The 24,225-nt window shown below is 40.6% G+C and overlaps 2 protein-coding genes across 9 annotated transcripts in view; both read left to right on the top strand.

Annotated features, from left to right (window-relative positions):
* pde4ca (phosphodiesterase 4C, cAMP-specific a) overlaps positions 1-11,892 on the top strand; it is a 44,760-nt gene extending 32,868 nt beyond the window's left edge. For 5 of the 8 annotated variants that reach the window (XM_020616019.1, XM_020616020.1, XM_020616021.1 and 2 more), the window contains 14 exons: positions 762-806; positions 1,300-1,336; positions 1,992-2,065; positions 2,172-2,224; positions 2,867-2,979; positions 5,624-5,717; positions 5,860-6,032; positions 6,136-6,234; positions 6,435-6,599; positions 6,723-6,822; positions 7,760-7,914; positions 8,038-8,160; positions 8,275-8,457; positions 8,604-11,892. In XM_020616019.1, the coding sequence (XP_020471675.1) occupies positions 762-806; positions 1,300-1,336; positions 1,992-2,065; positions 2,172-2,224; positions 2,867-2,979; positions 5,624-5,717; positions 5,860-6,032; positions 6,136-6,234; positions 6,435-6,599; positions 6,723-6,822; positions 7,760-7,914; positions 8,038-8,160; positions 8,275-8,457; positions 8,604-9,110 (1,921 nt within the window). In that variant the 3' untranslated portion in view covers positions 9,111-11,892. The remainder of the gene's footprint in view (positions 1-761; positions 807-1,299; positions 1,337-1,991; positions 2,066-2,171; positions 2,225-2,866; positions 2,980-5,623; positions 5,718-5,859; positions 6,033-6,135; positions 6,235-6,434; positions 6,600-6,722; positions 6,823-7,759; positions 7,915-8,037; positions 8,161-8,274; positions 8,458-8,603) is intronic. The other 3 variants (XM_020616022.1, XM_020616023.1, XR_002276239.1) reach the window with 2 other exon arrangements.
* Positions 11,893-14,117: 2,225 nt separating this feature from the next.
* On the top strand, positions 14,118-24,213 carry LOC109969256 (ras-related protein Rab-3A-like). Its single transcript, XM_020615983.1, has 7 exons — positions 14,118-14,231; positions 16,296-16,520; positions 18,950-19,068; positions 19,661-19,775; positions 20,301-20,419; positions 21,008-21,126; positions 21,822-24,213. Exons 2-7 carry the CDS (start codon positions 16,296-16,298, stop codon positions 22,073-22,075), a joined length of 951 nt encoding a protein of 316 aa, XP_020471639.1. The 5' UTR covers positions 14,118-14,231; the 3' UTR covers positions 22,076-24,213.
* The last annotated feature ends 12 nt before the right edge of the window (positions 24,214-24,225 follow it).

Genomic DNA, 24,225 nt, shown 5'->3' with positions numbered 1-24,225 from the left:
TTGACTTATCATGACCTTGGTGATGCTACTGTGAACTGGAATGTTCCTTTTATTGTCTTAAAGCCTCGAAATCAAGATCATCAGTGTCTTATGGGCTGCACTTTAGGTCATCCAGAAAATGAAGAAGCATTCTGTATACATCCAGTCTTGAATCTAAATATATACAGTATGTTATATTCATAAGTCATCTCAGTGCCAAGACTTTGGCCCTAATACTGGGAAACTGGTGTAAGATTCCACATATTTATTGTCTGTTAAATGCCCTTTAACAAAAAAAGACATGTCTGTTTATGTTTTTCTCTGCTTGTCTGTCTGTCTTTTGCTGAGAGGGTTCCACATTAGAGGATTTATATTGCGCACTGGTTTAAGAGTTGGGTCTCTTACAGGTTGCATCAAACATTTGTGGTCTCCACAACCATTTAAACCTAGTCTTTTTTGCATTTTCTTTGAATGGTTAGAAAGACCCCCCCAAAGTTTAGTTGGTTCAGTTGCTATTTTGCACATTTGCATGCATTTGCTGAGAGGGCTGATAAGAAGTGTCTGCTCTGAGCAAGTCTGGATACATCTTTTGTCCGGATCTTTAAAATTTATGAACTCAAAGTCCAATATGGGTGCTTTTTTGTCTGTTTCTCTCTTTTTTTTTGCTGTCTGTGTCCCCAAGCCAGCCACCACCACCATTTCATAATGCCTAAACATCTTTAAGTTAGTAAAGTAAGCAGTCCCAGGTTTCTTCATCGACTCTTGCCTATCTGTTTTTGAAGGGAAGAAAGCTTGAAGCACTGGGAGGTCAACTGGTTGTCGTCTCGGTGAGGAAGAACATGACAAAACAGAAATACGAAAGAACACTGCGCCCTTGACGCCCTCTCCTCTCCTGTATTCCCTCTCGATGGCTTCATGGCCAATTTTTCCACCTCCATCTTGACAAACATGACTAAATATCAAACACCTCACCTGTGAACCCCCCCATTTGACCTCGCCCTGAAACACGCAGTTCTGTTTTGTCTGCATGCGATGCTTAATCTCAGCCAACCAAGTACAATGACACACTCTGTGGTTTTATTTACTTGGGAGTTTTTAACAGTTCATACTTATATCACTCACCCTTCCACCAACCCCAGTCTATTTCCTCACCAATATTATTATACGCAGTGCATGAGATTTGTTGTTTAAAAGTTGTTTACCCTTTTAATTTAACATGAGTAAATGGTTAAAATAGGAGCTAATAGACTGGTCCTCTATTCAATGTTTCATGTCTTTGTTTGATCTCCTTCCCTCTATGTATTCTGTTCTGTGTTGCAGACATACAGAAGACATGATTGTCACACCATTTGCACAAGTGAGTACACTGAAACCTTTCCATCTAACCTTTGGAAGCTGCTTTAAAATTTACCAGATGGTCATATAAAAAGAAAGCACATTCACATGTTGGCTAAAGACAGCAGGTCTTTAAGAAGTGCCAATAAACTCCAGATAATATGAGACTGGGTTTTGTTGCTCCACCAGAACAGCCCCTCAGCATCATGGTGGCCCTGCAACTGGATCAGGTGTCCCACCGGTGTTGCCTGGTTCTTGCATGGGATGTGCGTCACACTTGTTCTCACTTTACACAGAGAAAGACGAGGCAAATCCAATACTGCTAGATCATGCTGTTTAAATTTGCATGCTGGCTAATGAGGCTTGTACATGTGTCAGGTCTAAAACACCGGATACTGTGTGAGATCCTCTTTGTGCTGAGTCAGTGTTTGGCTACAGATGGAGTGACAGACATGACAGTGGATTGTCAGGGATGCCATCAAAACATCTGAAAGGGAGCATCAGCTTCTAGCCACAGTATCTGCTTTCATCAGCAGTCCATACTGAGAAGCGCTTGATTTAGCTGAAGCTGAATTAAGTGCAGTATTTAAGGCTATAACTTGAGTGACATTGATAGTTTCATTATAACAAAAAGGTATCAACTCATACGTTCACTCTTATGTTTCTGTCTTTGCCAGGTCCTCGCCAGCCTGAGGACAGTTCGAAGTAACTTTGCTATCATAACCGGCCAGCAAGATCGTACAGCCAGCAAGTAGGTTTGCATGAAATGTCTTTGGCTGCTTAAGGAAGCTTCTACTATCTCACCATAACACATGATGTCTTTTACATGCTGACTTTCTGGTGGTATCTGCCTACAGGACGCGATCCTCAGGCAGCAACCCACCATCCATGTGCAAGACCAGCCTCGCAGGTCAGTACTGACATTAGAAGGGGTTTAATAATCAATATCTTATAAGAAACATTGGTCAAAACATTATCATAATTACATTTGTGAAATCTGGGTCTGTGGCAGCGTGTCACAGTGAAAAATTAGTAAATGAATTTCATTCACAAATACATGAAATTCAGTGTTGGGGGAAAGTATTCAGTTCATAGGTTTAAATACCACACTTTATAAATACTCCTTTAAAAGTAGAAACTGGAATTTTAAATAAGAGTATTATTAATAAATTATAAAGTATCAAAAGTGAAAGTACTTGGTGCAGAAATTCTCCATGTTAGTGTTCACAATTATATGTTATATATAATTTTTTTTAGGTATAAGATAATAGTAAGAACTAGTCATTAGAAAATGTAGTGGAGTAAATATTATTTCCCTCTGAAATAAACTGAATTAGAAGTATAAAGTGGAAATACTCAAGATACATGCAGGTACCTCAGATTTGTCATTTAGTAGTTACATTGCATCAGTGATGAAATGAACATTTATTGAAGACTAGAACAGTAGATTTTTTTGAGTTTCACATTAATTATCATTTTGTAATATGAACATTATGTGAATGCCTAGAGGGGAATTTATCCCACGATGCCTTCCTATATTTATCTGCCACAGAAGAGCCTCACCAGCAGTTGGCCATAGAGACTCTAGATGAGCTGGACTGGTGTCTGGAACAGCTGGAGACGCTGAAAACTCGACACTCTGTCAGCGAAATGGCTTCAAACAAGGTATTTTAATGTAATAAATAGCACTGACATGTATGCTTTAGTGTGGGCTACAGAGTGATATAGTGAACACACACATCTGTCACAGGTTACAAGAGAAATAAATACACACAGCCACACTTGTTTAAATTTGCATTTAATAGCTGGCATTTAAGCTGGCTTCAATGCAAGGTTGCAGTGCACAAACTCTAATCTGTGCTGTGATTTATCTCCGTCAAATATTTTATTAGTCATGTGCAATCTTGCCATTTTTAAGGGAGTCAGAGTCAAATTCCATTCCGGCACAGAAGATGACCCTGAACTCATTGAGAATGAGTCTCCCGCTGCTTCAGATGAAACCTTAATGGCTAAAATTCAACAGTCAAATGGGTTTAATTGAACCATTTTTCATTAGACCTGATGCATTACATAGAAACATTTTCATCAGTTTTTCATTAATGGATGGGAATCTTTGGTTGTTTTACCCCAAATTACAATGGGCTTTAGGTACAGTGCTAGGTCCGGGGACTGTGTGTGTGATGCACTGTAGGTGCATTAAGACTCCAGTGATCCCTGAACAAATCTGAAAGCTCACTAATAGAGAGAAAGCATCACGACAATGTGAAGAGAAGAGGGGAACGAGATACTTTCAGGCATGCAAACAAAGGCCAGAGACAAAGGCACACCCTTTCACTACTCATGCAGGAAACGGCACGAGTGAAGATGAAACAGCATCGTGTGACTCCACAAATACACCATCCACACAGCATACACATGCTCTCCCTGTCAACACATACACACACTACTTCAAATCACTGGCTCACTTTTCATCACATACATTGCCTGGTTGGCTACACATACCACTGCACATGCTCATGTGGCAGCGGCTGAAGTTTAGTAGGATGCAACCCCACCTCCACCCACACACACACAGTTTCAGATCACTCAGTGAGCAGCTTATGTCAGTGAAGACTTGGAAAAAGAGCAGACACATGGGAGGCCCGGGCCGAAGCTGTTTTTGCATCACTGATATCCATATTGAACAGTTTTGTATACGGTAGATCTCTAATGACCCCTGAAAGTGTCTTTGAGGAAGGATGAGACCTCTATGCTCCACTGAAACATTTATGGTTGAATACCTCATCTGAGCAAATGCTCGTTACACCCCACTCAGAGTTTTTTTCACAAGCTGTTCACAGGCACCGCCACTGATTTGGACCTTAGTGTAAGAATGAATAAACTGTGACTTCCTGCCTGTTACTGTTGTAGTGAGAGAGTTTAGGCAGCCTATGATTTTACTGGGTAATTTTACTAATAAACCTTGAGTTACCCAAGCATGGTTAGATTATTGGATTTCTTTGTCACTAAAATGTGTGGCTGTAATGTGCCATAAAGTACTTTGCCATTCAGTTTTTGTGATATATGGTGTACTGTTTTTATTTTGGTTACATGAATGAATCCCCCTCATTCAAAGCTTTTCCTTTATATCTTTTTTCAAACTTGTGCACATGGTGCATTTCACAACCTCTACCCGACACACTCTGCCCTGCCTACTATGTGCACCAACCAGCCAATGAGGGCCCTCTGTCTCTCCCAGCCTTTGCTGCAGTAGATGCTTGATTTGCTGCTATTCTTAGGGCTTTTTTTTTTGGAAGGAGGCGGGGATTAGAGTACCTCGTTCTCCCAGTGTTTACACACATATGGAGCAGGCAGTAACTGAGTGAATGACCCAGAGTGAGGGGAACTGATGCATCCTCGCATCCCACAGCTGTGCTTCAACTCTCTTGTTCTTCCACGGACCTCTGAACAGCTTTTTTTTCATCTATTCAGCTCCGACTGATCAAATCTCTCACACACTAACTAGCGGACTGTCTGCTTGCAGTGAATTTTGCTCAGGCAAACAGTATTGGAGCACAGACTGTCCCTGCTGTCTGTTTCTCCTTTCAACAGGCGGCGTCAGAGGATGAGTAGTAAGCCCAGAAAGCTCTCTCAATAAGTTTTATTTTTGCTCCCATGCTTGACTTTACGCTGAAATGCCAGAAGTGAGTTATGTCATCTCTGTGTCATGGATGCTCATTCAGGTAAGGAGATGTGAGGGATGAACTGGGCGGGAGGGGATGAGATTGTTCCAGGCTCACATGTTGCTGGTTTTGTGAATGAGCTATGACAGTGGACTTTTTCTGACACTAAAAGTTTGTGGATTGTATGGTTGCAGCCTACTTGTGAGTAAGGATAGCCACACATTTATCAGTCATTAGCTCCTGCACAGTGCAGGATGTGCAAAACAACATGTGCTCCAGAGATTCCAGGTTTTACTGATATAACAATTCTTGGTAGGTTATGGAGTGGACAAATTTCTGCTCCACAGCTAATGGTTGTCTGTGTTTAAAAGAGCTTCTCTGACAGTTCGATACATTTGGTGTGAGAGAAAAAGATCCATCCACATAGAGTGCATCACAAAATCACGTTCAGCTTTTAAGACAGCAACTCTGTTTACATGTCACATGTTCATATCCAGCACATAAAAGGTCTTGAAACCATAAAGTAAAATAAAATGGAAGTGTAATCATTTTCTTAGTGTGCAGAGAGAAGTGTTTTTGACGATTGTCTTTTAGTGCAATTTGCAGTGATCAAGCTCCCGGATGTTTGTGTGTGTTTGAATCCCCAGTTTAAGAGGATGCTGACCCGTGAGCTCACTCAGCTGTCAGAAACCAGCCGTTCAGGGAACCAGGTGTCTGAGTTCATCTCTAGCACCTTCCTGGGTAAAACACCTCTCCTACATAAACACAGTGTGCAAAGAGTTAAGCGGTTTGAACACTTTCCTAAACCACTGTGTATAGTCTTGTCTTAATGTGACCAATGAGAGAGTGCAGTGGTCACATTAACTTTGCTTCCATGTGACAGAAAAGCAAGATGACATGGACATCATGGCTCCCCCCACCAAGGAGAAGGACAGGAAGAAGCGGCCCATGTCCCAGATCAGTGGTGTGAAGAAGGGCACCCACAGCCCCAGCCTCGCACCCTCGACCATCCCTCGCTTTGGGGTCAAGGCCAGTCAGGAAGAACTCCTAGCCAAGGTACGAGGACCAGCTCAACACTTAATTACCATTTCAGTGCAGCTGGTTCTGTGTGTGTTCCCTTGTACCACATGATGCAATGATACATACGGTTCACCGACAGGACCTGGAGGACATTAATAGATGGGGCATGGATATCTTTAAAATTGCTGAGTATTCTGGAAATCGCCCACTCACGGTCACCATGTACACCATTTTCCAGGTAACACATCTCAACACTTACTTTCTTAAACAATGTTAGTCCTTGTAGTGGATGACACCATAACAGCGTTTGCACTCAATGAATGAACAAGAGAGTAAATTAAAACCAACTTTTAATAAATGATTGACGTTGAATAACCCCGTGTGTTTTTGTCTGTCTGTCTGTCTGTGTGGTGTGTTCCTTCTTTCCTGCTCTGGTAGGAACGTGACCTTCTAAAGTCCTTTAAGATTCCTGTGGACACTTTTATTACCTTCATGATGACACTGGAGGATCATTACCACTCTGACGTGGCTTACCACAACAACATCCACGCTGCAGATGTGGTCCAGTCCACACATGTGTTACTGTCCACACCTGCACTAGAGGTAGTCAGCTAGTCTAATGCAACAGAGAAAGATGCAAATTTCATTATTCAATACAATAGGATCTGTACATGTCCTGTCACGCCGAGCACATATTGACTCTCCCTTCCTGCTTGTGTGTGTTAGGCTGTGTTTACCGATCTGGAGATCCTCGCCGCCCTGTTTGCCAGTGCCATCCATGACGTGGATCACCCTGGAGTTTCTAATCAGTTTCTCATCAACACCAGTGAGTTAGCATAGCCCCACAGGGATTATGCTTACATGCATGGGCGCTGAGTGTATTTAACTGTGGGTTTCCATTGGCAGTGTTGTAGTACTCAAGTCCAGGACTCGGACTGGAGTCCAGCTCGAGTCCAGATTTTCAGAACTCATGACTTGACTCGGACTTGAGCACTGATGACTTGGACATGAAATGAGCATTGACTGCATTTGGACTCAGAAGTTGGAAAGAACAATTTTTTTCCTGTTTTTGTAACAGCTTATAATAATTTGGTGTAAAATATTGATATTAAAACCTGTTCATTGGCACCATGTGCGGTATCCACTTCCATCAAATGGGCAAGTCCAGTCTTCAGTGCGGCAGCAGAGTGTAGATTCAGCTTTCAGATCAAAATTTTAATGGCCATGAGAAACCTAGTGACTATCACCTCTGCAGCAGGTCAGCTAAGTTCAATTCAGTTAGCCTAACTTCTCATAAATGACATGAAAAGTGGCTGCACATAAGCTTGTTCCGTATATTAATTATTTTAAAAATGAAATGAAAATGAATGAAAAGTGCTATTAAATATGTTTTATCATTAAAAATGAAAATTAAATTGAGGGGTAATAATAAATTATGATGGAATTTTTTTTTACCCTGTTCATCAAAATGACAGACAGTGAGAAAGTCTAGCGTGACCTCTGCAACACACTGCTAGAAAGTATGGAATATATATAAGTATTGGAATATATAATGGTGAGAGTTAGTTGTGTTTAATGTAGACCTCGATGGCTGTGACTTGGGCAACAGGGACTCAACTCGAACTCGACATAGGATTCTAGACTCAACTCAGACTTGAACACTGAGGACTCGTCTACAACACTGTCCATAGAACTAGATCTGTTTGACATCTGGGTGGTTTACAGTGCTGTCTGTAAACCTAGTTGTGCCCTTTTATGTTAAGACTCAGAGCTGGCCTTAATGTATAATGACTCATCTGTGCTGGAGAATCACCACCTGGCTGTAGGCTTTAAGCTTCTGCAGGACGACAACTGTGACATCTTTAAGAACCTCAGCAAAAAACAGAGACAGTCGCTGCGCAAAATGGCCATCGACATGGTGAGACAACATTGGTACAACTCTTAAGACGCAGTACTGTTTATACTGAAGTTCACCAGTTTTCTTTTCTGTGTGTTCAAACAGTGAATTCTAATAGATTTTATTTGATTGTTGTTTTTGCAGGTGCTGGCCACAGATATGTCTAAACACATGAACCTATTAGCAGACCTGAAAACCATGGTGGAGACTAAGAAAGTCACCAGTCTAGGAGTTCTTCTGCTGGACAACTATTCGGACCGCATTCAGGTGAAAACCAATTTGCCATTAAGAAAAAAAAAACTAAATTTAGAAAATAAATAAGTACAATGAATCTGATGTAAATATATTTGATTTGCACACACCGCTCATTTGTCACCGCAGGTTCTACAGAACATGGTGCACTGTGCAGACCTGAGTAACCCCACCAAGCCTCTTGAGTTGTACCGACAGTGGACAGACCGCATCATGGTGGAGTTCTTCACCCAGGGCGACAGGGAAAGGGACAAGGGCATGGAGATCAGCCCCATGTGTGACAAACACAACGCTTCCATAGAAAAGAACCAGGTACAGCATAGAAACCACAGTGCTCATTTCATGAAATCAAGAAACCTACTGTAAATCATTTAAAAAAATGTTAAATTAATATGTAAACATGTAAAGAAAATGAAACAAAAAAGGGTCCAGATCCACTTTTTGCCTCTGTCTTCCAGGTTGGATTTATTGACTACATTGTTCACCCTCTGTGGGAGACGTGGGCTGACCTGGTCCACCCTGATGCTCAGGAGATTCTGGACACACTGGAGGATAACAGAGAGTGGTACCAGAGCATGATCCCCCACAGCCCTTCACCCAACCCCGAGACCCATGAAGAGAGAGCCCTTACACGAGAAGCTTCAGTGCTTGGCGGGGGTGGTGGCTCCACTTCCACCGATAAGTTCCAGTTTGAGCTGACTTTGGAAGAGGAAGGAGAGTCAGACACTGAGAGTCCATCTGAGGAAGAGGAGGGCTGCAGAAGCAGTAAGGGGCCTGAAGTCTCCAGAACTGATTCTGGCAGTGGATTGGATGAGGTGTCAGCTGTAACTCACCAGCTCCCCAGACTGTTCACCTCTGATTCTGGCAGGACATTTTCTTTAGACTCTGATAAAGATATGGCAGAACACAGAGAAACAGACCCAGAAGGCATCTCTGGGGGACCACGCTTCAGAATTGGCACATAGCACCAGTCAAAGGTTGTTTTTCTTTTGGCCTTTTTTGATTATTTTTCTCGATTTTGGTGCCTCGTCCCCTGTCACTCCCCTTCTTCCACTCCAAACAAACACCACCACCTCTGGTTTCTGCAGACAGGGTGACAGCAAGTGTCAGGGAGTGGGGAGTGTGGGCAGCTGCGGGGGCTTTTAAGAAAGTCTGCCGTTTTACACAGCAGTCCCTTGCACTGGAGTGAGACAAACTAAATGAGGATGGGAAACTGAGTTTCTGACCAGTCCTTTGTGCTCTGTGTCTTTCACTAAGACATGCTGTGGATAAAGTTCTACAAAGGCAATGAAGAGTTTCAAAAACTTCCCTGTTTAACAGCCAGCCCAAGCCCTTCTACAGCTCATGACAGAACTCTCTTCCTCTTTTGGAATATCTGTGTAGAAAGTGAGGAAGTGATGAATGGCTCTTGAAACAGTCTTGTAAGACATCTTGCCAAACTTGCAATTTACAGGGACTGTTTTGCTTGCGTTTTTACTTTTTGTGAATTCTGTTGTGTTTTATTTAAGTCCACACACAGTAAATGAAGATGCAGTAAATAGCAGACTTTAAAGCAGTGTAAGTGAAGTAATGGCTGAAAGGAGCTATGCATGATTTTATGCAGGAAACTTTAAATGTAGCAAAACATTAAGCGTGACTATCATTACTGTATACATTGCCCAGCCCAGTGAATTGTGTTCAGTTGATAGGAATATTATTATAATGAGCTGGTAGTACATATTATTTTAAAGATGTTTCAATGTACTCTTCCTATTTTTACAATCCTAAAGAGAGATTTTGTCAGCAGCTGAACTGAGCCAGGCACAGCGAAGTTGTGTTGCACTTGGCTGTGCATGCGGTGCCTCCCAGTGATGACAAGTGGAACTGATGTTTTGGCACTGCAGGTACATGATTTGCATGGTTTTGGCCCATATGGAAAATATATTCAAAACACATTTAACTGTAGGACTACCCAAAATATCAGTTGTTTGTTTTATTTTTGGTTACTTTTATTCTTGTTATTTGGCACCCATTTTATTATTTTGCCATCATGTTTTGCACTTTATAGTGTTTCTCAATAGCTAGCTCTCACTGTGGCTTTAAAGGGCTTGAGCCAAAACATGAACACACTGGAGATAATTGACTGAGAGACTGTTTGTCATTGCTATCAAGCAATCAGCACAAACATCATGCAAAACCTAACAACAACAGTACAGCTGCAAATGCATTACAATTTACATTCAAATCCATAAACATCACTGCTTAATGTCAAACACTGCATACACCAGCCTAAATACAGATTCTGGTAGCATCCACTTATATAAAACTCTAACTGTAAAGAGACCATTTCCTGTGCCAGAATTATTTTCATATTTTCAATTATTTTTCACTGATCAATTTTTCGCTCTTCACAGGGACGTAGGCGATGATAAAACAAGTGCCAAGCAAGCATGACACAACCCGTACTGTAATTTCCATTTTGCTACTGGCTACTTTCCATCGGTGACTGATAAAGTTGATTGTAGCGCTCTGTGTTCCAGTCGGACCCTAACGTCTCTGTTTCTTTTTTGTAACTTCTGTTCAAAAGTAACTGAACTGATACTGTCTTAAAAGCACTGAAGTGCTTTTTTGTGAGTGAATGACTGAGTTGACTTTTTTTGATGTATTTACTAAGAAAAAAATAAACCAAAGCACTTTGTATGGTACTTCTACAGTTCTGCACTTCCAGTACAAGTGAACATGTATAATGTGACAGTTTCACTGTTTTTCTGTTGGCACATGGTGAATAAGTTGAATTGCACGGGCTGGACCACTACAGCTCTCAAAGATTAGATGATGTTTTTTTTTGTTTGTTTTGCTGCTTTTTTTTATAATTGGCTGTATTGTACTGAAATGCATGACTGATTGCAGGTTTTACAGATTATGAAGAGAGTATAGAGGACTTACAAAACTTATCCTGTGGAGAAAGTTGTTTAATTGTATTGTCATAAAACAGAGTAAATGTTTTAATATGTGAGTGAACTGAACGCTTTTTTTACACCTTATTTTCAAATTTGGGTTGTTTTTTTTTCTGGTCATAGTTGTGACGTATTATAGTAAAACATGTGCAATCCTCACTGTAGCCATATACAACACCAAACAGACCAACACTCAAGGATGCCTTCAAGACTAAGGACTATGTAACAACAGCTTAACCAGCACAACATGCAAAGCCTGTCTCCCTGCATGTCACTAATTGTTTTGTACATTTTTCTCATAGTGCTTCATGTATAGTTTATTTATTATTTCTGTATTACCTGAGGCTGAGTTTTAGTATTAACATGTAGCTATTAACATGTGTGATAACGTCGAACAGGAAAGATTACAACTATGACTCTGCTTGTTTTCCTTCTGATTTCATTACTTTTTGCATGCAAATAACATTGTGCATAAGCAAAACTACTCACTTTTGTGTTTATTTTGGTATAAAAAGAGGCAGATTTCAGTCTAGATTTTCTTTAGAATCTCTCCTTTCCTGTCTTCCTCTGTTTCCACTGATTTCCCAGATCACATATTCATGTAGGATCTTACAATAAGGATGCTGATCTGAGGCTTTTTTGATTCATAGTGAAAGTGTAGTCATATGACCTCAACAGTCATCCTAGATCAGCATTTCTTTTCTTAGAGACTTTATAAATATGGGTCATGAACTGAGCCTCTGCAGCTCTGACAATCCAAACTCTGCTGTTTAACTGCAGGTGTGTTAGCCCTCTCTCCAACTAGAACTGTTGCCAATAAAGAAAACACTTTTCACTTCTTGATGTCTTGTTGTCTTCTTTTATGTCAATACAAAATAATAAAGCCTCAATAAAATTAGTAAAGTCAAATAATCCTGTGGTTAGACGAGCATATACAATTTGCAATTAGTACAATTTCTTTTGCTGAAAAAAATGTAGGAAAAAAATCAACCGGACTTGGTTATAGGTAGAAGATGTTTCACCTCTCATCCAAGAGGCTTCGTCAGGTCTGTCTGACTGACAATTTCTTTTTAGCCAAACACCAAGAAGAGTGAAGCAACTGGATGTGACAAAGTGGGTGAGGTCACTCCACTTGTCCCTAAGATAAATGATGTTTATTTCTTAATGTCTTAACCTGTGTATTAAATGTTTGATTGAATTTATTATGTGGATATAAGATAAAGGAGGAGGTGGTTAATCACTTCCTCATTCTTTTACGCTCTCTGATGTCATCAAGGATGTCACAGGGTTGATTGATACCAGGGGCTATTTAATCAGCTGAGGTGGAGCAGCTGGAGTGTGGCAGTCTAAGTGTAGCTGTGTGCACGTGCCTGTAAGTTGTGTTGAGTTATTTTGAGTTGAGTTTTCTTCAGTTACGTGAAGTTAACCATTTTTTTTGTTTGGTGATTTTGTTTTGCTGGCACTTGTTTAAAATAAATTTTTGATTTGAGAAACCTGATGTATTTTTCAAGTCTGTCTCCTACATTCCTGGCCGCTCGGATCCAACTTACCACACTGAATAAAATGATAGGTGTGTATTTACCAACTGTAATAAAAGCCAATACACCCCAGCAAACATGCCCATGTGAGCCCACTGTGGGAAAGTTCGGCTTTATTGTGAGCAATGTGGATATGGGTAAACTCACATTAATCCCACATAGGGCCCCTGTGGGTTAGCCATGTGGTGGCCACAGCAGTTCTGCCTCTTTGGGCTCACATGTGGGTTTTCTATTGGCAAACCCACAATTGGTTGCCAACAGAAAACCCACATGGGGCCCCCAGAGGGTAATACTGCTATGGGCCCCCCATGGGCCGACCTATAGGGGCCCCCGTGTGGATTTCTGTGGGCAAGATAAACGGTGGGCTGCCCACAAAAGCCGGCACTGGATGCCCATGCTATGCCCATAGTGTGTCCAGTGTACCCATGACACTGCAGTATACAGTATACTCACAGTGGGCTACCTGTATACACTCACCAGCCATTTTATTAGGTACACCTGTACAATTGTATGCATTTCAATGCAACACTTTTGCCTTAACATCTTCGTTTATGAAGCTTAAAATCTTTCAGGGCCCCGACGGGGTCCCATTATGCCCAGTGTGGGCAGCCTGTAATGAGCCCACACTTTAGGCTGGCCTACCATGGCCCAACATGTGTCCCAGATTTCACACCTGTACTGTGGCCCACAGTGGGTTGCCCATATAGGGCCCAATGTTTTTTGCCTTTTTTTTTTTTACAAGTTTTGCCAATGATACCTATGCAACTTTGTCAATGCTGAAAGATTACTAATAATAGAGTCTTTTTACATTGGTACTACTTTTACTTAAGTAAATGGTCTCAATACTTTGCCACTGATGTCAAAGTGAGTGATCTGTTTACAGACCTGAAATCACTGGGGCCTTTTTAACAACTTAAAATACATATTTGACATTGTTGTATTGTTTTAATACTAAATGACTTTTCCTAATCTTGAAATATTTATATTTTGCTTTTTAGTTTGTTCACAAGAGTTAGAATTCTCAGGAGTCTAACTTATCCAAAACAGCAATGTCATGATATAGGGTAACATGCTGCACATTCTTTGTCTGTGAATATTTGGAAAAATATTTTTTCCATAGCAGACCATGCATAGCCCATATAACATACTGTATAAAATATGAAATAAGTCTTTATTTAATATAATAAACTATCGTTTATTATCCTTTCCATATTTGGTCTCCTTTATCAAATGTGCAAGCTCAGTTTGTGGCAGTAATAAGGTGCCCACTCTAAATTTTTTCTATGCAGTAGTATGATCTATGTAATTTCAAACTATGAGGAAGAAAAGCCAAGCAACAAAACACAATGTTAAGGAGATAATTGGTTATTTATTATCAATAATCGTTAGTAAACCTGACATTTTCATAAAATGGTTGGGGGCGGGGTTCAGTCCGTGGGAATGAGTATCTTCTCTTCTCTGATTGGCCAGTCGTGCTGTCAATCATCTTTATGCTCCGTAAGCCCTTAGGCCGAGTTTGTCTCAAGAAGCGCAAGTGCTACTGCAGGTGCAAAGCTGGACATTGGGCTAGCTGCTGCAGCGACGCCGTAGGGAAAAAATTACAAATTTCAAGGTAAACATTGTGTTTTTTGTCATTGTCCGGTTGTGTTAAGTCTAACAGTAGCAAGAGATGACATATAGGTAATTAGTCGCCTATGGTATATGGGATTTAGTTAGAAAATTTAACCGTAAATAAGGAGGCGTAACCTTCATTTGACATAGCTGAGATGCTTAGCTAGCTCCTGCTGCCACTAATAGATACTGGTAACGGAACGTTACGTTAGCACTGTAGGCAGAGATGCTCGCCTAGCTATTCTCATCCCTTTTAAAGGGTAAAACTACGTCTTTTTCTGCTTTGCTTCCATCCCTTTAACAGTCATTTGATCTTTACTTTCGGCATGTAGTACTGTGTAGTAGACCGCCTTGTACTGCATTTCATGGGATTTTCTTCAGCTATCGTGAAGCAGACTGTCAGTTTTAGGCAACTAGCTTAGTGTATTTACTACTAACCTAGCTAAATAACTCTGGATAAGCTCCACTGTGGATTATGTGTCTTAGGTCAGTCCATTTAAACTGGCATCATATTGTGCTCTAAACAGTCACAGGGCACTATGGGCGTCTTCTTTTTCTCTAATTTACCTTGGCCTATAAGACAAATTCTGGTCCACAGTATGATTATTCATAATACAGGCTAGCCCTAGCGCTCCGCATAGGTTCCTCCCCTCTTTGAATGGGAAATGACAGTGGGTTTAGCTGACTCTTAGCCTGCTAAGACCTGGTGCTTCCGTCCCCTTATTTTGCACCGGGCTGTGCGGAGCATTCTTGTCCAACCAGGGGTATTGACATTAAGTGGAAACACTCACGGCTGTAAATGAGTATTGGCTGGTTGTATTGACACAGCCTCTTGGCGAAACGGCTGCAACCGTTTGTGCGCAGATAAAAGCTACAGTATGTCAGTGAGACTGCTGCGAACCATATGGAGTGTAATCTGACTTTATACAGAACAGACCATATGACATTAGTTAAACCCATCACGAGTTAAAGGGTCTGTAAGGCTGTTTTACTCATATGCCATATGAATTCTCATGGTTTGATCTGTGCCAGGGTTTCGGTGCATTAGTTAATATTGCCTGTCATGATGTGTTTCACAGATGACACATGAGTTTGAAACAAGCCAAACCAACTAGAAATAGTCACACAATTAAATAGATTTGATATTTGAAATATTTAGCAGCTGCCAAGCCCTCTTGATACATACTCTGTCCTGAAAAAAGTGAAAAGGCTCCCATTTGTTCTTCAGTGCATAATTAAAACCACTCAGGTTTTTTATTATTATTTTACTGTTCAGGCTTTTCTTTTCCACCTGACAACCTTTGACACAATTCCAAATTTTTTTGCATTGGCTATGTGTTTCATAGAGATGTTGCTTTTGATCCTTCGATGTCAACTTTTCATATTATTGTGAAGCAGATGTTATGAAGTATTGGACTATTGACTCACTAATGGGGAACGTGTGCTGGGTTTAGACCATCATAAGACAGGCTGGTTTTACCCAGCTGATGATGTGTTGTTGCATTCTGAGGTTCAGAGGTGTTGACTTCACTGTAAAGCTCACTCAAATCAAACCTGAATCTGCTGTGTCAGTCAAAAAAACAGCTTCAGAGAGCGTGTCTAGCTGATATCAAAGATTTGATCTTTTCTCTGTCAGCAGTTTTCTTCTCAATGGAGTCTGTGTCTGTTGAATGCAGTTTGTAAATAAATGTTTTTTTTTATGTTTACAGCCTTTCAGGCATTTAAAATGGATTCATACAAAATTATGCAAACAAATTTATAAAGAGTGTCTTTATCAGGACTTGTGTATGACACAGTAGCTACATGGAGCGCATTCACAGTCTGATGGAATCAGATACAACAGCTCAGCAAGTAAATTCTACCTTTTGCAAAGTTCATACAATGTTTAGTTTTTGCAGATGCTGTCAGAGCCAGATTCAGCTTTTTATTTTTGTAACTATAGTTTGAAGTGGTGTTGTTGTGTAAGAAGTTTGTTTTTTGGTCCAGCATGTGTAAATAATAATGTATTGTTTTCTGAAACATCTGCTTTGTAACCGATTACTGTGCAATTTCTGTCCTTGTATAGATGGCGTCTGCAAATGCCACATATGGACAGAAGGAGTCCTCGGACCAGAACTTTGATTACATGTTTAAAATCCTTATCATCGGCAACAGCAGCGTAGGAAAAACTTCCTTTCTTTTCCGCTATGCAGATGACTCATTCACGCCAGCCTTTGTCAGCACGGTGGGCATCGACTTCAAGGTCAAAACCATCTACAGGAATGATAAGAGGATAAAGCTGCAGATTTGGGTGAGGAAGTGAACACACAGTGCTGAGGTGTCCAGTTATAGATTGTTTGGTGGTTCTCAGAGCACACAAAGGGGTTTTTGAGGGTCATAAGAGAAGTGTGGAAAAATATTTAGGGAAGACACATGCTTTTCTGTGGCTGATGCTTTGCTGTGAACTCCTGCAGAATTTGAAAACAGAAATTAATGTCTTTGCTGTATGAGCACTGTGCTTTCTGTCTTGAACTATGGTAGAGTCAGGTACAGTACTGTTGAAGAAGGATGCAACAGGTGGAGAGGTCTATGGACATGCATTTATTTTACGTTACATAATTACTACAGATGTTACAATCAGTATTTTCTCTATCTACTGATACAGAGTCCAGTTTGATAATTGTATTTCTCTCCATAATACAGCAACAGTGCACACTCAGCCTATGGTAACTAACAGTACTATATGACAACAGTGCTGCTTTTTTTTTAAAGAATAAGGCCTGTCATTTAATGCATTAGTAGTATTTTCAACATTCCCCATACAGAGAATAAACCCAGCAGTGATTTTCTTATGTGTCATAGACCTCTGATGTTGTTCAGAAAGGATTAAAAACATCAGTGAAACACTGCACTGGGTGACATATTTCTTCATTGGCAAACCCCAGACCTGAGCATGAGGAGCTACCAAAATGTAAACAAAGCTGAGAGCTCACACAGAATCTTGTGCCTGTGCAGCTGACTCTAACTCACACCAACTTAAGGAAATGATGGCCTCATGGAGACTTTGGGGCGACATAGTCGGGCCTGGTGTTTTTCTTACGAAAAATGTCACCTGGTGCAGTGGTGTGTTTCCCTGATGTGTTTTTAATAGTTTTTGAACAACACTGGTTGTCTGTCACAGAAGAACAAGCTAAACTTGGACTGACTCGCTGACAGAGCCAATTCATTGTCAGTTTTAGTCTCTGTATGGAGATTGCTGAAAGTACTGTTAATCTAGAAATGACCAGTCTTATCCTTTTAATGGTGTCTTTAATTAGAAATGTTGTGGCAGAAATGCCTGTACAGGATTTAAACAGTCTATTCATCTCCATGAACAATATACCAAAATTCAACAGTAGTGGCATCCCTGATATAATATTTAAGGTTGCAAATGATGATTTTTTTCACTGACAATCTGTTTATTATTTTCTCAGATAATCCTTTAGTCTGTAAAATGTGCAATCCAGTTTGCCATAGTCTAAAGTAATTTCTTCAAATGTCTTTTGAACTGACTGTATATATAATGGACATGGCATCACCACTTCTCTCCACTGTGCAAAAATGAAGCCAAAATATAATGACTATAGCAGCTGCCATCTTGCTTTTTTACAACCAAATTCTGTGCAGTAGCAACCAGAAATGGAGCGACTGCATCGGACCACCAATCAAAGCTGTCACATCAACCAAAATACACCTCTTTTTATACTATCAGATAACTTATTAAAACACTTGTACACACATCAGTGTGACAATATCTACCAAAGAAACCACAGAAGTGACCTCTGGGGAAAAATGTATTTGATTTGTACTTTGAGGTTTTAGTTTGGCTCATGTCCCGTCTGCTGTTTAACACCTATAGTGCAACCAGCCACCAGGGGGCGACCAAGCTTTGGTGTCTTCATTTCTGGGAGCTTTTAGCTTGTCCATAATTTTTACAGTCGATGGGGAAAATGGCTTGAAAATACCCTTGAAAATCAGCCAATAAATTATCAAGATAGTTGACTAATCAATTAATTGACTAATACAGCGTGGGCCACGGAAAAGTAGCCCATGTACTCGAGAGCGTGGCACCGGTATTGGAGGTGGCCTACCCTGTATTTTCAGCGCTTCATTATTCATTGAGAGTAAAGGCTCATTTTGTTACTGCCTGCAGGTTGTCTTTGCTAAAAAATGCATGTTTTTTTATGCTGCACTGTCAAGTCTGTGACCTGAGCGGTCTCTGTTAGCATGTATTTCTAATAATTACCAGCTGTTGAACCGGCCTTTCCAGTTCCCAGAGTCACTTCATCTGCTGTGTAATGGCAATACCCTTGAAGTGTACTTAACATAAGCCATAAAGCCTAACCCTGGTGACACCAGAGGAATACCTAATGCTCATGGGAGTTTGGCTGAATGTTAAACCTAGACAATCATCAGGAGGCACATGCACAGCCATAAATTGTTTGCAGGTGCCGTGTGACAACTGTCTGGAAATTAAAAAAAAAGGTTTTTAAAAAATCCCGCCAGCTGCTGTCTTGTTACAGGTTCTTTAAGAAAGTTTGAAAGACTGTTCCAGGGTCAGAACATTGTTGTATCCGTGTCCTTGAAATAGCAGGGTGGGTTTGTGTATTTATATGAATGTAAAACTTATCCTGGTCTGACAATAATACTGTATATACTCAAAAATTACACTCAAGTAAAAACATTGGTGTATTTCTCAAGGACACCGCCGGCCAGGAGCGCTACAGGACGATCACCACAGCCTACTACAGGGGAGCCATGGGCTTCATCCTCATGTATGACATCACCAACGAGGAGTCCTTCATTGCTGTGCAAGACTGGTGAGGGACAACCCATTATGCACGTGTGCGTGCATGAAGGTGGCAACTTAATGACCTGTGATCTTATTTAGTCATTTCCATTTGCTTTCCTGTTGTTTGGGACCATACTTTACCCGCAGGCTGAATTTCTGAGATCGGGGGTCACAGTTGAACTGCAGGAGTAGTTAGACGAGTCCAAAAGAAACTGTGAAAAACTTGTTTGAAACTTGTTTGGGCGCTTGTTAGCGCTTGTGAAGGTATCAGCATTGTTATTATCACCACCAAGTGCTTGCTCAAGGGGGATTTGTTGGTGTTTTCTCTATAATACTGTAAGGTATAGGTACCTTACTAGGTACAGTGCCCTGAGATGGTTGTTGTTGTGATTTGGTGCTATCCAAATCAGACTGAACTGAATTGAAATAAAATGCAAATATAAGCATCAGTAATGGTTGTAAAAAATAAATAATTTTTAAAATGATTTTCATTGCGCATTGGCAAAATGCAGATGAAGCACATGAGTGAGTTCTGTTGGATTACTGTACTTTGTGAACAGCTGCTTCAGCAAGAAATTAACTCATTATAGCTGACGGCCCCACGCTGTGTCTGCTAACAGGTCGACCCAGATCAAGACGTACTCATGGGACAACGCTCAGGTCCTCTTGGTGGGGAACAAATGTGATATGGAGGATGAACGAGTGGTAGCCACAGAGAGGGGTCAGAACAGCTGGGTAAGTCAAGTGGTCAGAATGAAAACTGGAAACCATGTCTCTTTTATTGTTCCACTCCTGGTGATGATCTTCCTCTGCTGAGAGGATTAGCGAAAAGTAAAGATAATTATGCCCTACAGCTCTGTTCTTCAAGGAGGGGGACAGATGACAGGCTAAATTACAGTACTGTGCAAAGGTCTTAGGCCACCATTAGATTTGTTGTTTTAGCAATGTTATGATGACTATATTTATCAGAATACAACTGGAAAATTTAGGAAATATGTAAAAAGTATTAAAAAAAAATGCTAGAAAAATAAATTGGCAAACAAACTGGACACTCAAGATGTGGTATTTAAGCTGTTCTAAAGAAATACGAAGAATCCAGAGAGGTCAGGGACAAAACCAGGAGTGGAAGACCCAGAACACTGTCTGAATCTGATGAGAGGTTTCTCAGAGTTTATTCTTCGAGAGGCCGGAGGAAGTCCAGCAAAGAGCTGACTCAGCATCTGGCAGCTTCATCTGGACGCCATGTTTATCCTTCCACAGGCCGAAGAAGCTCGATCAGGAGCGCCCTTTGTGGAAGAACAGCAGCCAAGAAACCACTTGGACACAGAAAGGGGACAGGGAGAAAAGGCTGAGATACACAAAAGCTGGCAAAGATTGGAGTGAAGATCAGTGGAGTCTTATGGAGCGATGAATGGAAGTTTGAAATGTTCAGGTCCAGTCGTTGACAGTATGTGAGAAGAAGAGTTGGAGAGAGGAGGGAGAATGAGTGTAGCAGCCTTCAGTGAAACATGGTGGAGGGACTGTCATGGTTTCAAGACTTTAACGGTCTCCCCAGAAGAATTACACAGGTCATCAGCTTTCCATGTGACATAATTTCACACTTTGAAACTGATGCACTTACTCTACTTTACAGCATCACAACTAAAAAGCAGCAGTGCAAACAAACCATCCTAACTCGAGTCTGAACTAGCAGTATGTGTCAGTTTTAAGAAAAGACTTATTTTAGTCCTCGTAAGGCAACTTGTAGAGGCACAGAGTGCAAGTATTTGCTTTTATATTTTAGACATTTTTTTCTCCTTTTTAAAACTTGTCAAATCAAAAACATGTGGCTTGTGGGGGGATCTGAGGGGTCAGACTGACTCATGTATGTCATTTGATTGTAATTAGACTGAATTGGAAACCACTAGAGATTTAAATATGGTCAGTAAAAACAGAATGAGTTGTTTTCAATGTTTATCCTTCCACAGGCCGAAGAAGCTCGATCAGGAGCGGCCTTTGTGGAAGAACAGCAGCCAAGAAACCACTTGGACACAGAAAGGGGACAGGGAGAAAAGGCTGAGATACACAAAAGCTGGCAAAGATTGGAGTGAAGATCAGTGGAGTCTTATGGAGCGATGAATGGAAGTTTGAAATGTTCAGGTCCAGTCGTTGACAGTATGTGAGAAGAAGAGTTGGAGAGAGGAGGGAGAATGAGTGTAGCAGCCTTCAGTGAAACATGGTGGAGGTCTGGTCATGGTTTCAAGACTGTAACGGTCTCCCCAGAAGAATTACACAGGTCATCAGCTTTCCATGTGACATAATTTCACACTTTGAAACTGATGCACTTACTCTACTTTACAGCATCACAACTAAAAAGCAGCAGTGCAAACAAACCATCCTAACTTGAGTCTGAACTAGCAGTATGTGTCAGTTTTAAGAAAAGACTTATTTTAGTCCTCGTAAGGCAACTTGCAGAGGCACAGAGTGCAAGTATTTGCTTTTATATTTTAGACATTTTTTTCTCCTTTTTAAAACTTGTCAAATCAAAAACATGTGGCTTGTGGGGGGATCTGAGGGGTCAGACTGACTCATGTATGTCATTTGATTGTAATTGGACTGAATTGGAAACCACTAGAGATTTAAATATGGTCAGTAAAAACAGAATGAGTTGTTTTCAAGACTTGCAAATAGATTTAATTTAGAAATACTTTAATCTGATATGGAGGGAACAATGAATGAGGTCTGAGCTGTGTTTCTGACCATAGCCTTAACATGATGAGATGAATGGATTAGCTGGTTAAGCTTCACAGTGGGACAGTAAGTGTAACCGTAGCCTGGCTCTGCCTTTATCACCCATCCCGGCAGGTTTCGAGTACTTTGAAGCGAGCGCTAAAGACAACATTAATGTGAAGCAGACATTCGAGCGGCTGGTGGACATCATCTGTGAGAGGATGGCAGAGAGTCTGGACAACAACGACCCAACTGTCACTGGAGCTAAACAGGGGCCACAGCTCAACGAGCAGCCACAGAAATCCCATCAGGATTGTGCTTGCTAAACATGGCTCCACACACACAAACACAGGTCTGAAATCTAAGAACAGATTCTCACTTTTTTCTTCCTTAGTGCACGCATAAATAAATTCCACACAAAAACTGCCGTTACACAGACAACACAGCCTGGCTCTTAGATTCTCCACCCCTCTCACTGCACCATGAGTGCTGCTCGTATGAATCGGCTTTCCCTGAGTGTGGTGTTTTCACAAATAGCATCTTAATGCTATATTCATTTAGCATAACAGAAAATATGTGATGGTGCAAGTTTAGTCAGAGGGGTGAAGAACATTCAGCAGAGGTACAGTCTCAAGTTGTCTTTCTTTTATACCTACTGTACTATACACACACATACACACACACACACACACTACTGTATCTGTAGAATTATACAAGGCCATCCAAGGCTGAAATCATCCCATCGAAGGATCCTGTTGTTTTTGTAATGTTTTTGAGTTGGCTGGGTGTGGTTGTGAGCATGTGAAGTTACTGCTCCTTCCCACTGTGGTGATTGAGTTTCTACAGATTATTACGGTCCAAGATGGAAAATCCAAAACAGGGTCATTTGAAAGCTTGTGTTTCTTCTAATTTTAGGCATGAAAGCCAACATCATGCATATCGGTTTACTAGTCAAGTAGCTTTATAGGATGTGCCACTTCCCAGATTTATTTATTTATTTGCTTTATGTATGTTAGGAGAGCACTGCATGGTTTGTCCAACTGGGCTCCAGTAGGACGAGTTTTTTTTTTAACTTTATATTTTTAAAGACATTCTAAAATAAACTGATAAGAGGTGTTTGTCATCACATGAAGAGTGAATAAATGTTTATAAGTCCATAGATGTGCATTTTAAATGCATATATGATATATATATATCTCATATATATGTTATTCAATCAGAGTCGTACAGGAAAGTGAATTTCTACCTGTGCTTTCGGGAGAGGTGCATGTTTTTAGCCAGTGCTGGTTGACTGGGTGGTTATTTGTATGAACTGTTGTCTGAATTTAAACCCCACCTGTCCTACAGTTTCACTACCAGACGTGGCTAAAGGTTTCACAGGCTGAGCCCATGGCCCCTTCTCGCTGTATTAGCTTTCATCCACCACATATAATGCGTAACATGCACTCACTAGAAAGGCATGTGATTCATTGTGATCGCTGGTACACCACAGACCTGCCACCTCCATCAACTTCCAGATAGTCTCTCATGTTCTTGTAGATTATATTTTCATTTTTATGTTTGGAGGATTGTGATGTTTTTAAGCATGTTAAATGTCAACTTGTGAGATTTATTTCTCTCTCTGATGCTAATGGTTTAGGATTCATCTGCTCATGTGTACAGTACAAAACCTTCTGACAGTCGTGCATTCACAGATATGCTGAGGCATGCAAAAACACCCAAGATATTTCAAACTAATATATTTTGTATTATTTATAAGTATTTATTTTAGGATGGAGTTCTTCCTAGATCATGGATTGCAATCTGCATTTGACTTTCTGATGTTCAGTAGCATTCAGTTGCTTAAATGGTCTCAGCTTTTAAATGATAATGCATTTGTGTTTACAGTGGATACAAAACTTAGGATGTTTTCTCAAGAAGAAAGTCAAACATTCCAGTGTGAGAACCTTTTATCATGCCCACACAGCTTTGGTGGGAAGTTTGTTTGCCTTTTGATATCAGTAATGTGACTTTTAAGACTCGGTAGTGTAGAATCAGACTGTTCACACTGAGCAATAGCAGCTCTTTCCACACCCAAATATCAGTGACGTACAACCCTGCTGAAGGTTTGTAACAAATGTACTGTATGCGGGTGTGTGAATGTACAGGTTGTACAAAGGCAATTGTAATAATCGTTCTTTCCAAAGAGGGCTCAACAATAAGTTTGGAGCCAAAAAGAGCGCTTGATAGAATTTTTTTAGACTTGTACTGGCAAACTTGTCTGGTAATTTTGTGCAGTAGCTTCAAAAAGGGAAAATGTTTTTGTAAGTAAAGTGAATACTCTGAACACGTCATTGAAATAAAAGACTTGCTGCATTGGATGACGTTTCACTTTTTTTTGTTTTGTTTTGCTACTGTATTAATTGTGTTTCTGTACGGCTGATGACTTAGGATCATGTACTCATACTGTTCAATTCTCCTCTTCCTCCCCCCCCCC

The sequence above is a fragment of the Monopterus albus genome, unplaced genomic scaffold (assembly GCF_001952655.1).
Source record: "Monopterus albus unplaced genomic scaffold, M_albus_1.0 scaffold172.1, whole genome shotgun sequence".
Taxonomy (NCBI): Eukaryota; Metazoa; Chordata; class Actinopteri; order Synbranchiformes; family Synbranchidae; genus Monopterus; species Monopterus albus.
The sequence above is the reverse complement of the archived record's forward strand: the minus strand, read 5'-3'. Positions and strand labels throughout refer to the sequence as shown.

Excerpts from the sequence above, each read along its gene's own strand:
- LOC109969256 (XM_020615983.1), top strand. The coding sequence starts at position 16,296 with ATGGCGTCTGCAAATGCCACATATGGACAGAAGGAGTCCTCGGACCAG. Across the intron at positions 20,420-21,007 it reads AAAAGCTGGCAAAGATTGGA|GCCGAAGAAGCTCGATCAGG; the intron begins GTGAAGATCAGT and ends ATCCTTCCACAG. Across the intron at positions 21,127-21,821 it reads AAAAGCTGGCAAAGATTGGA|CTTCACAGTGGGACAGTAAG; the intron begins GTGAAGATCAGT and ends TAGCTGGTTAAG.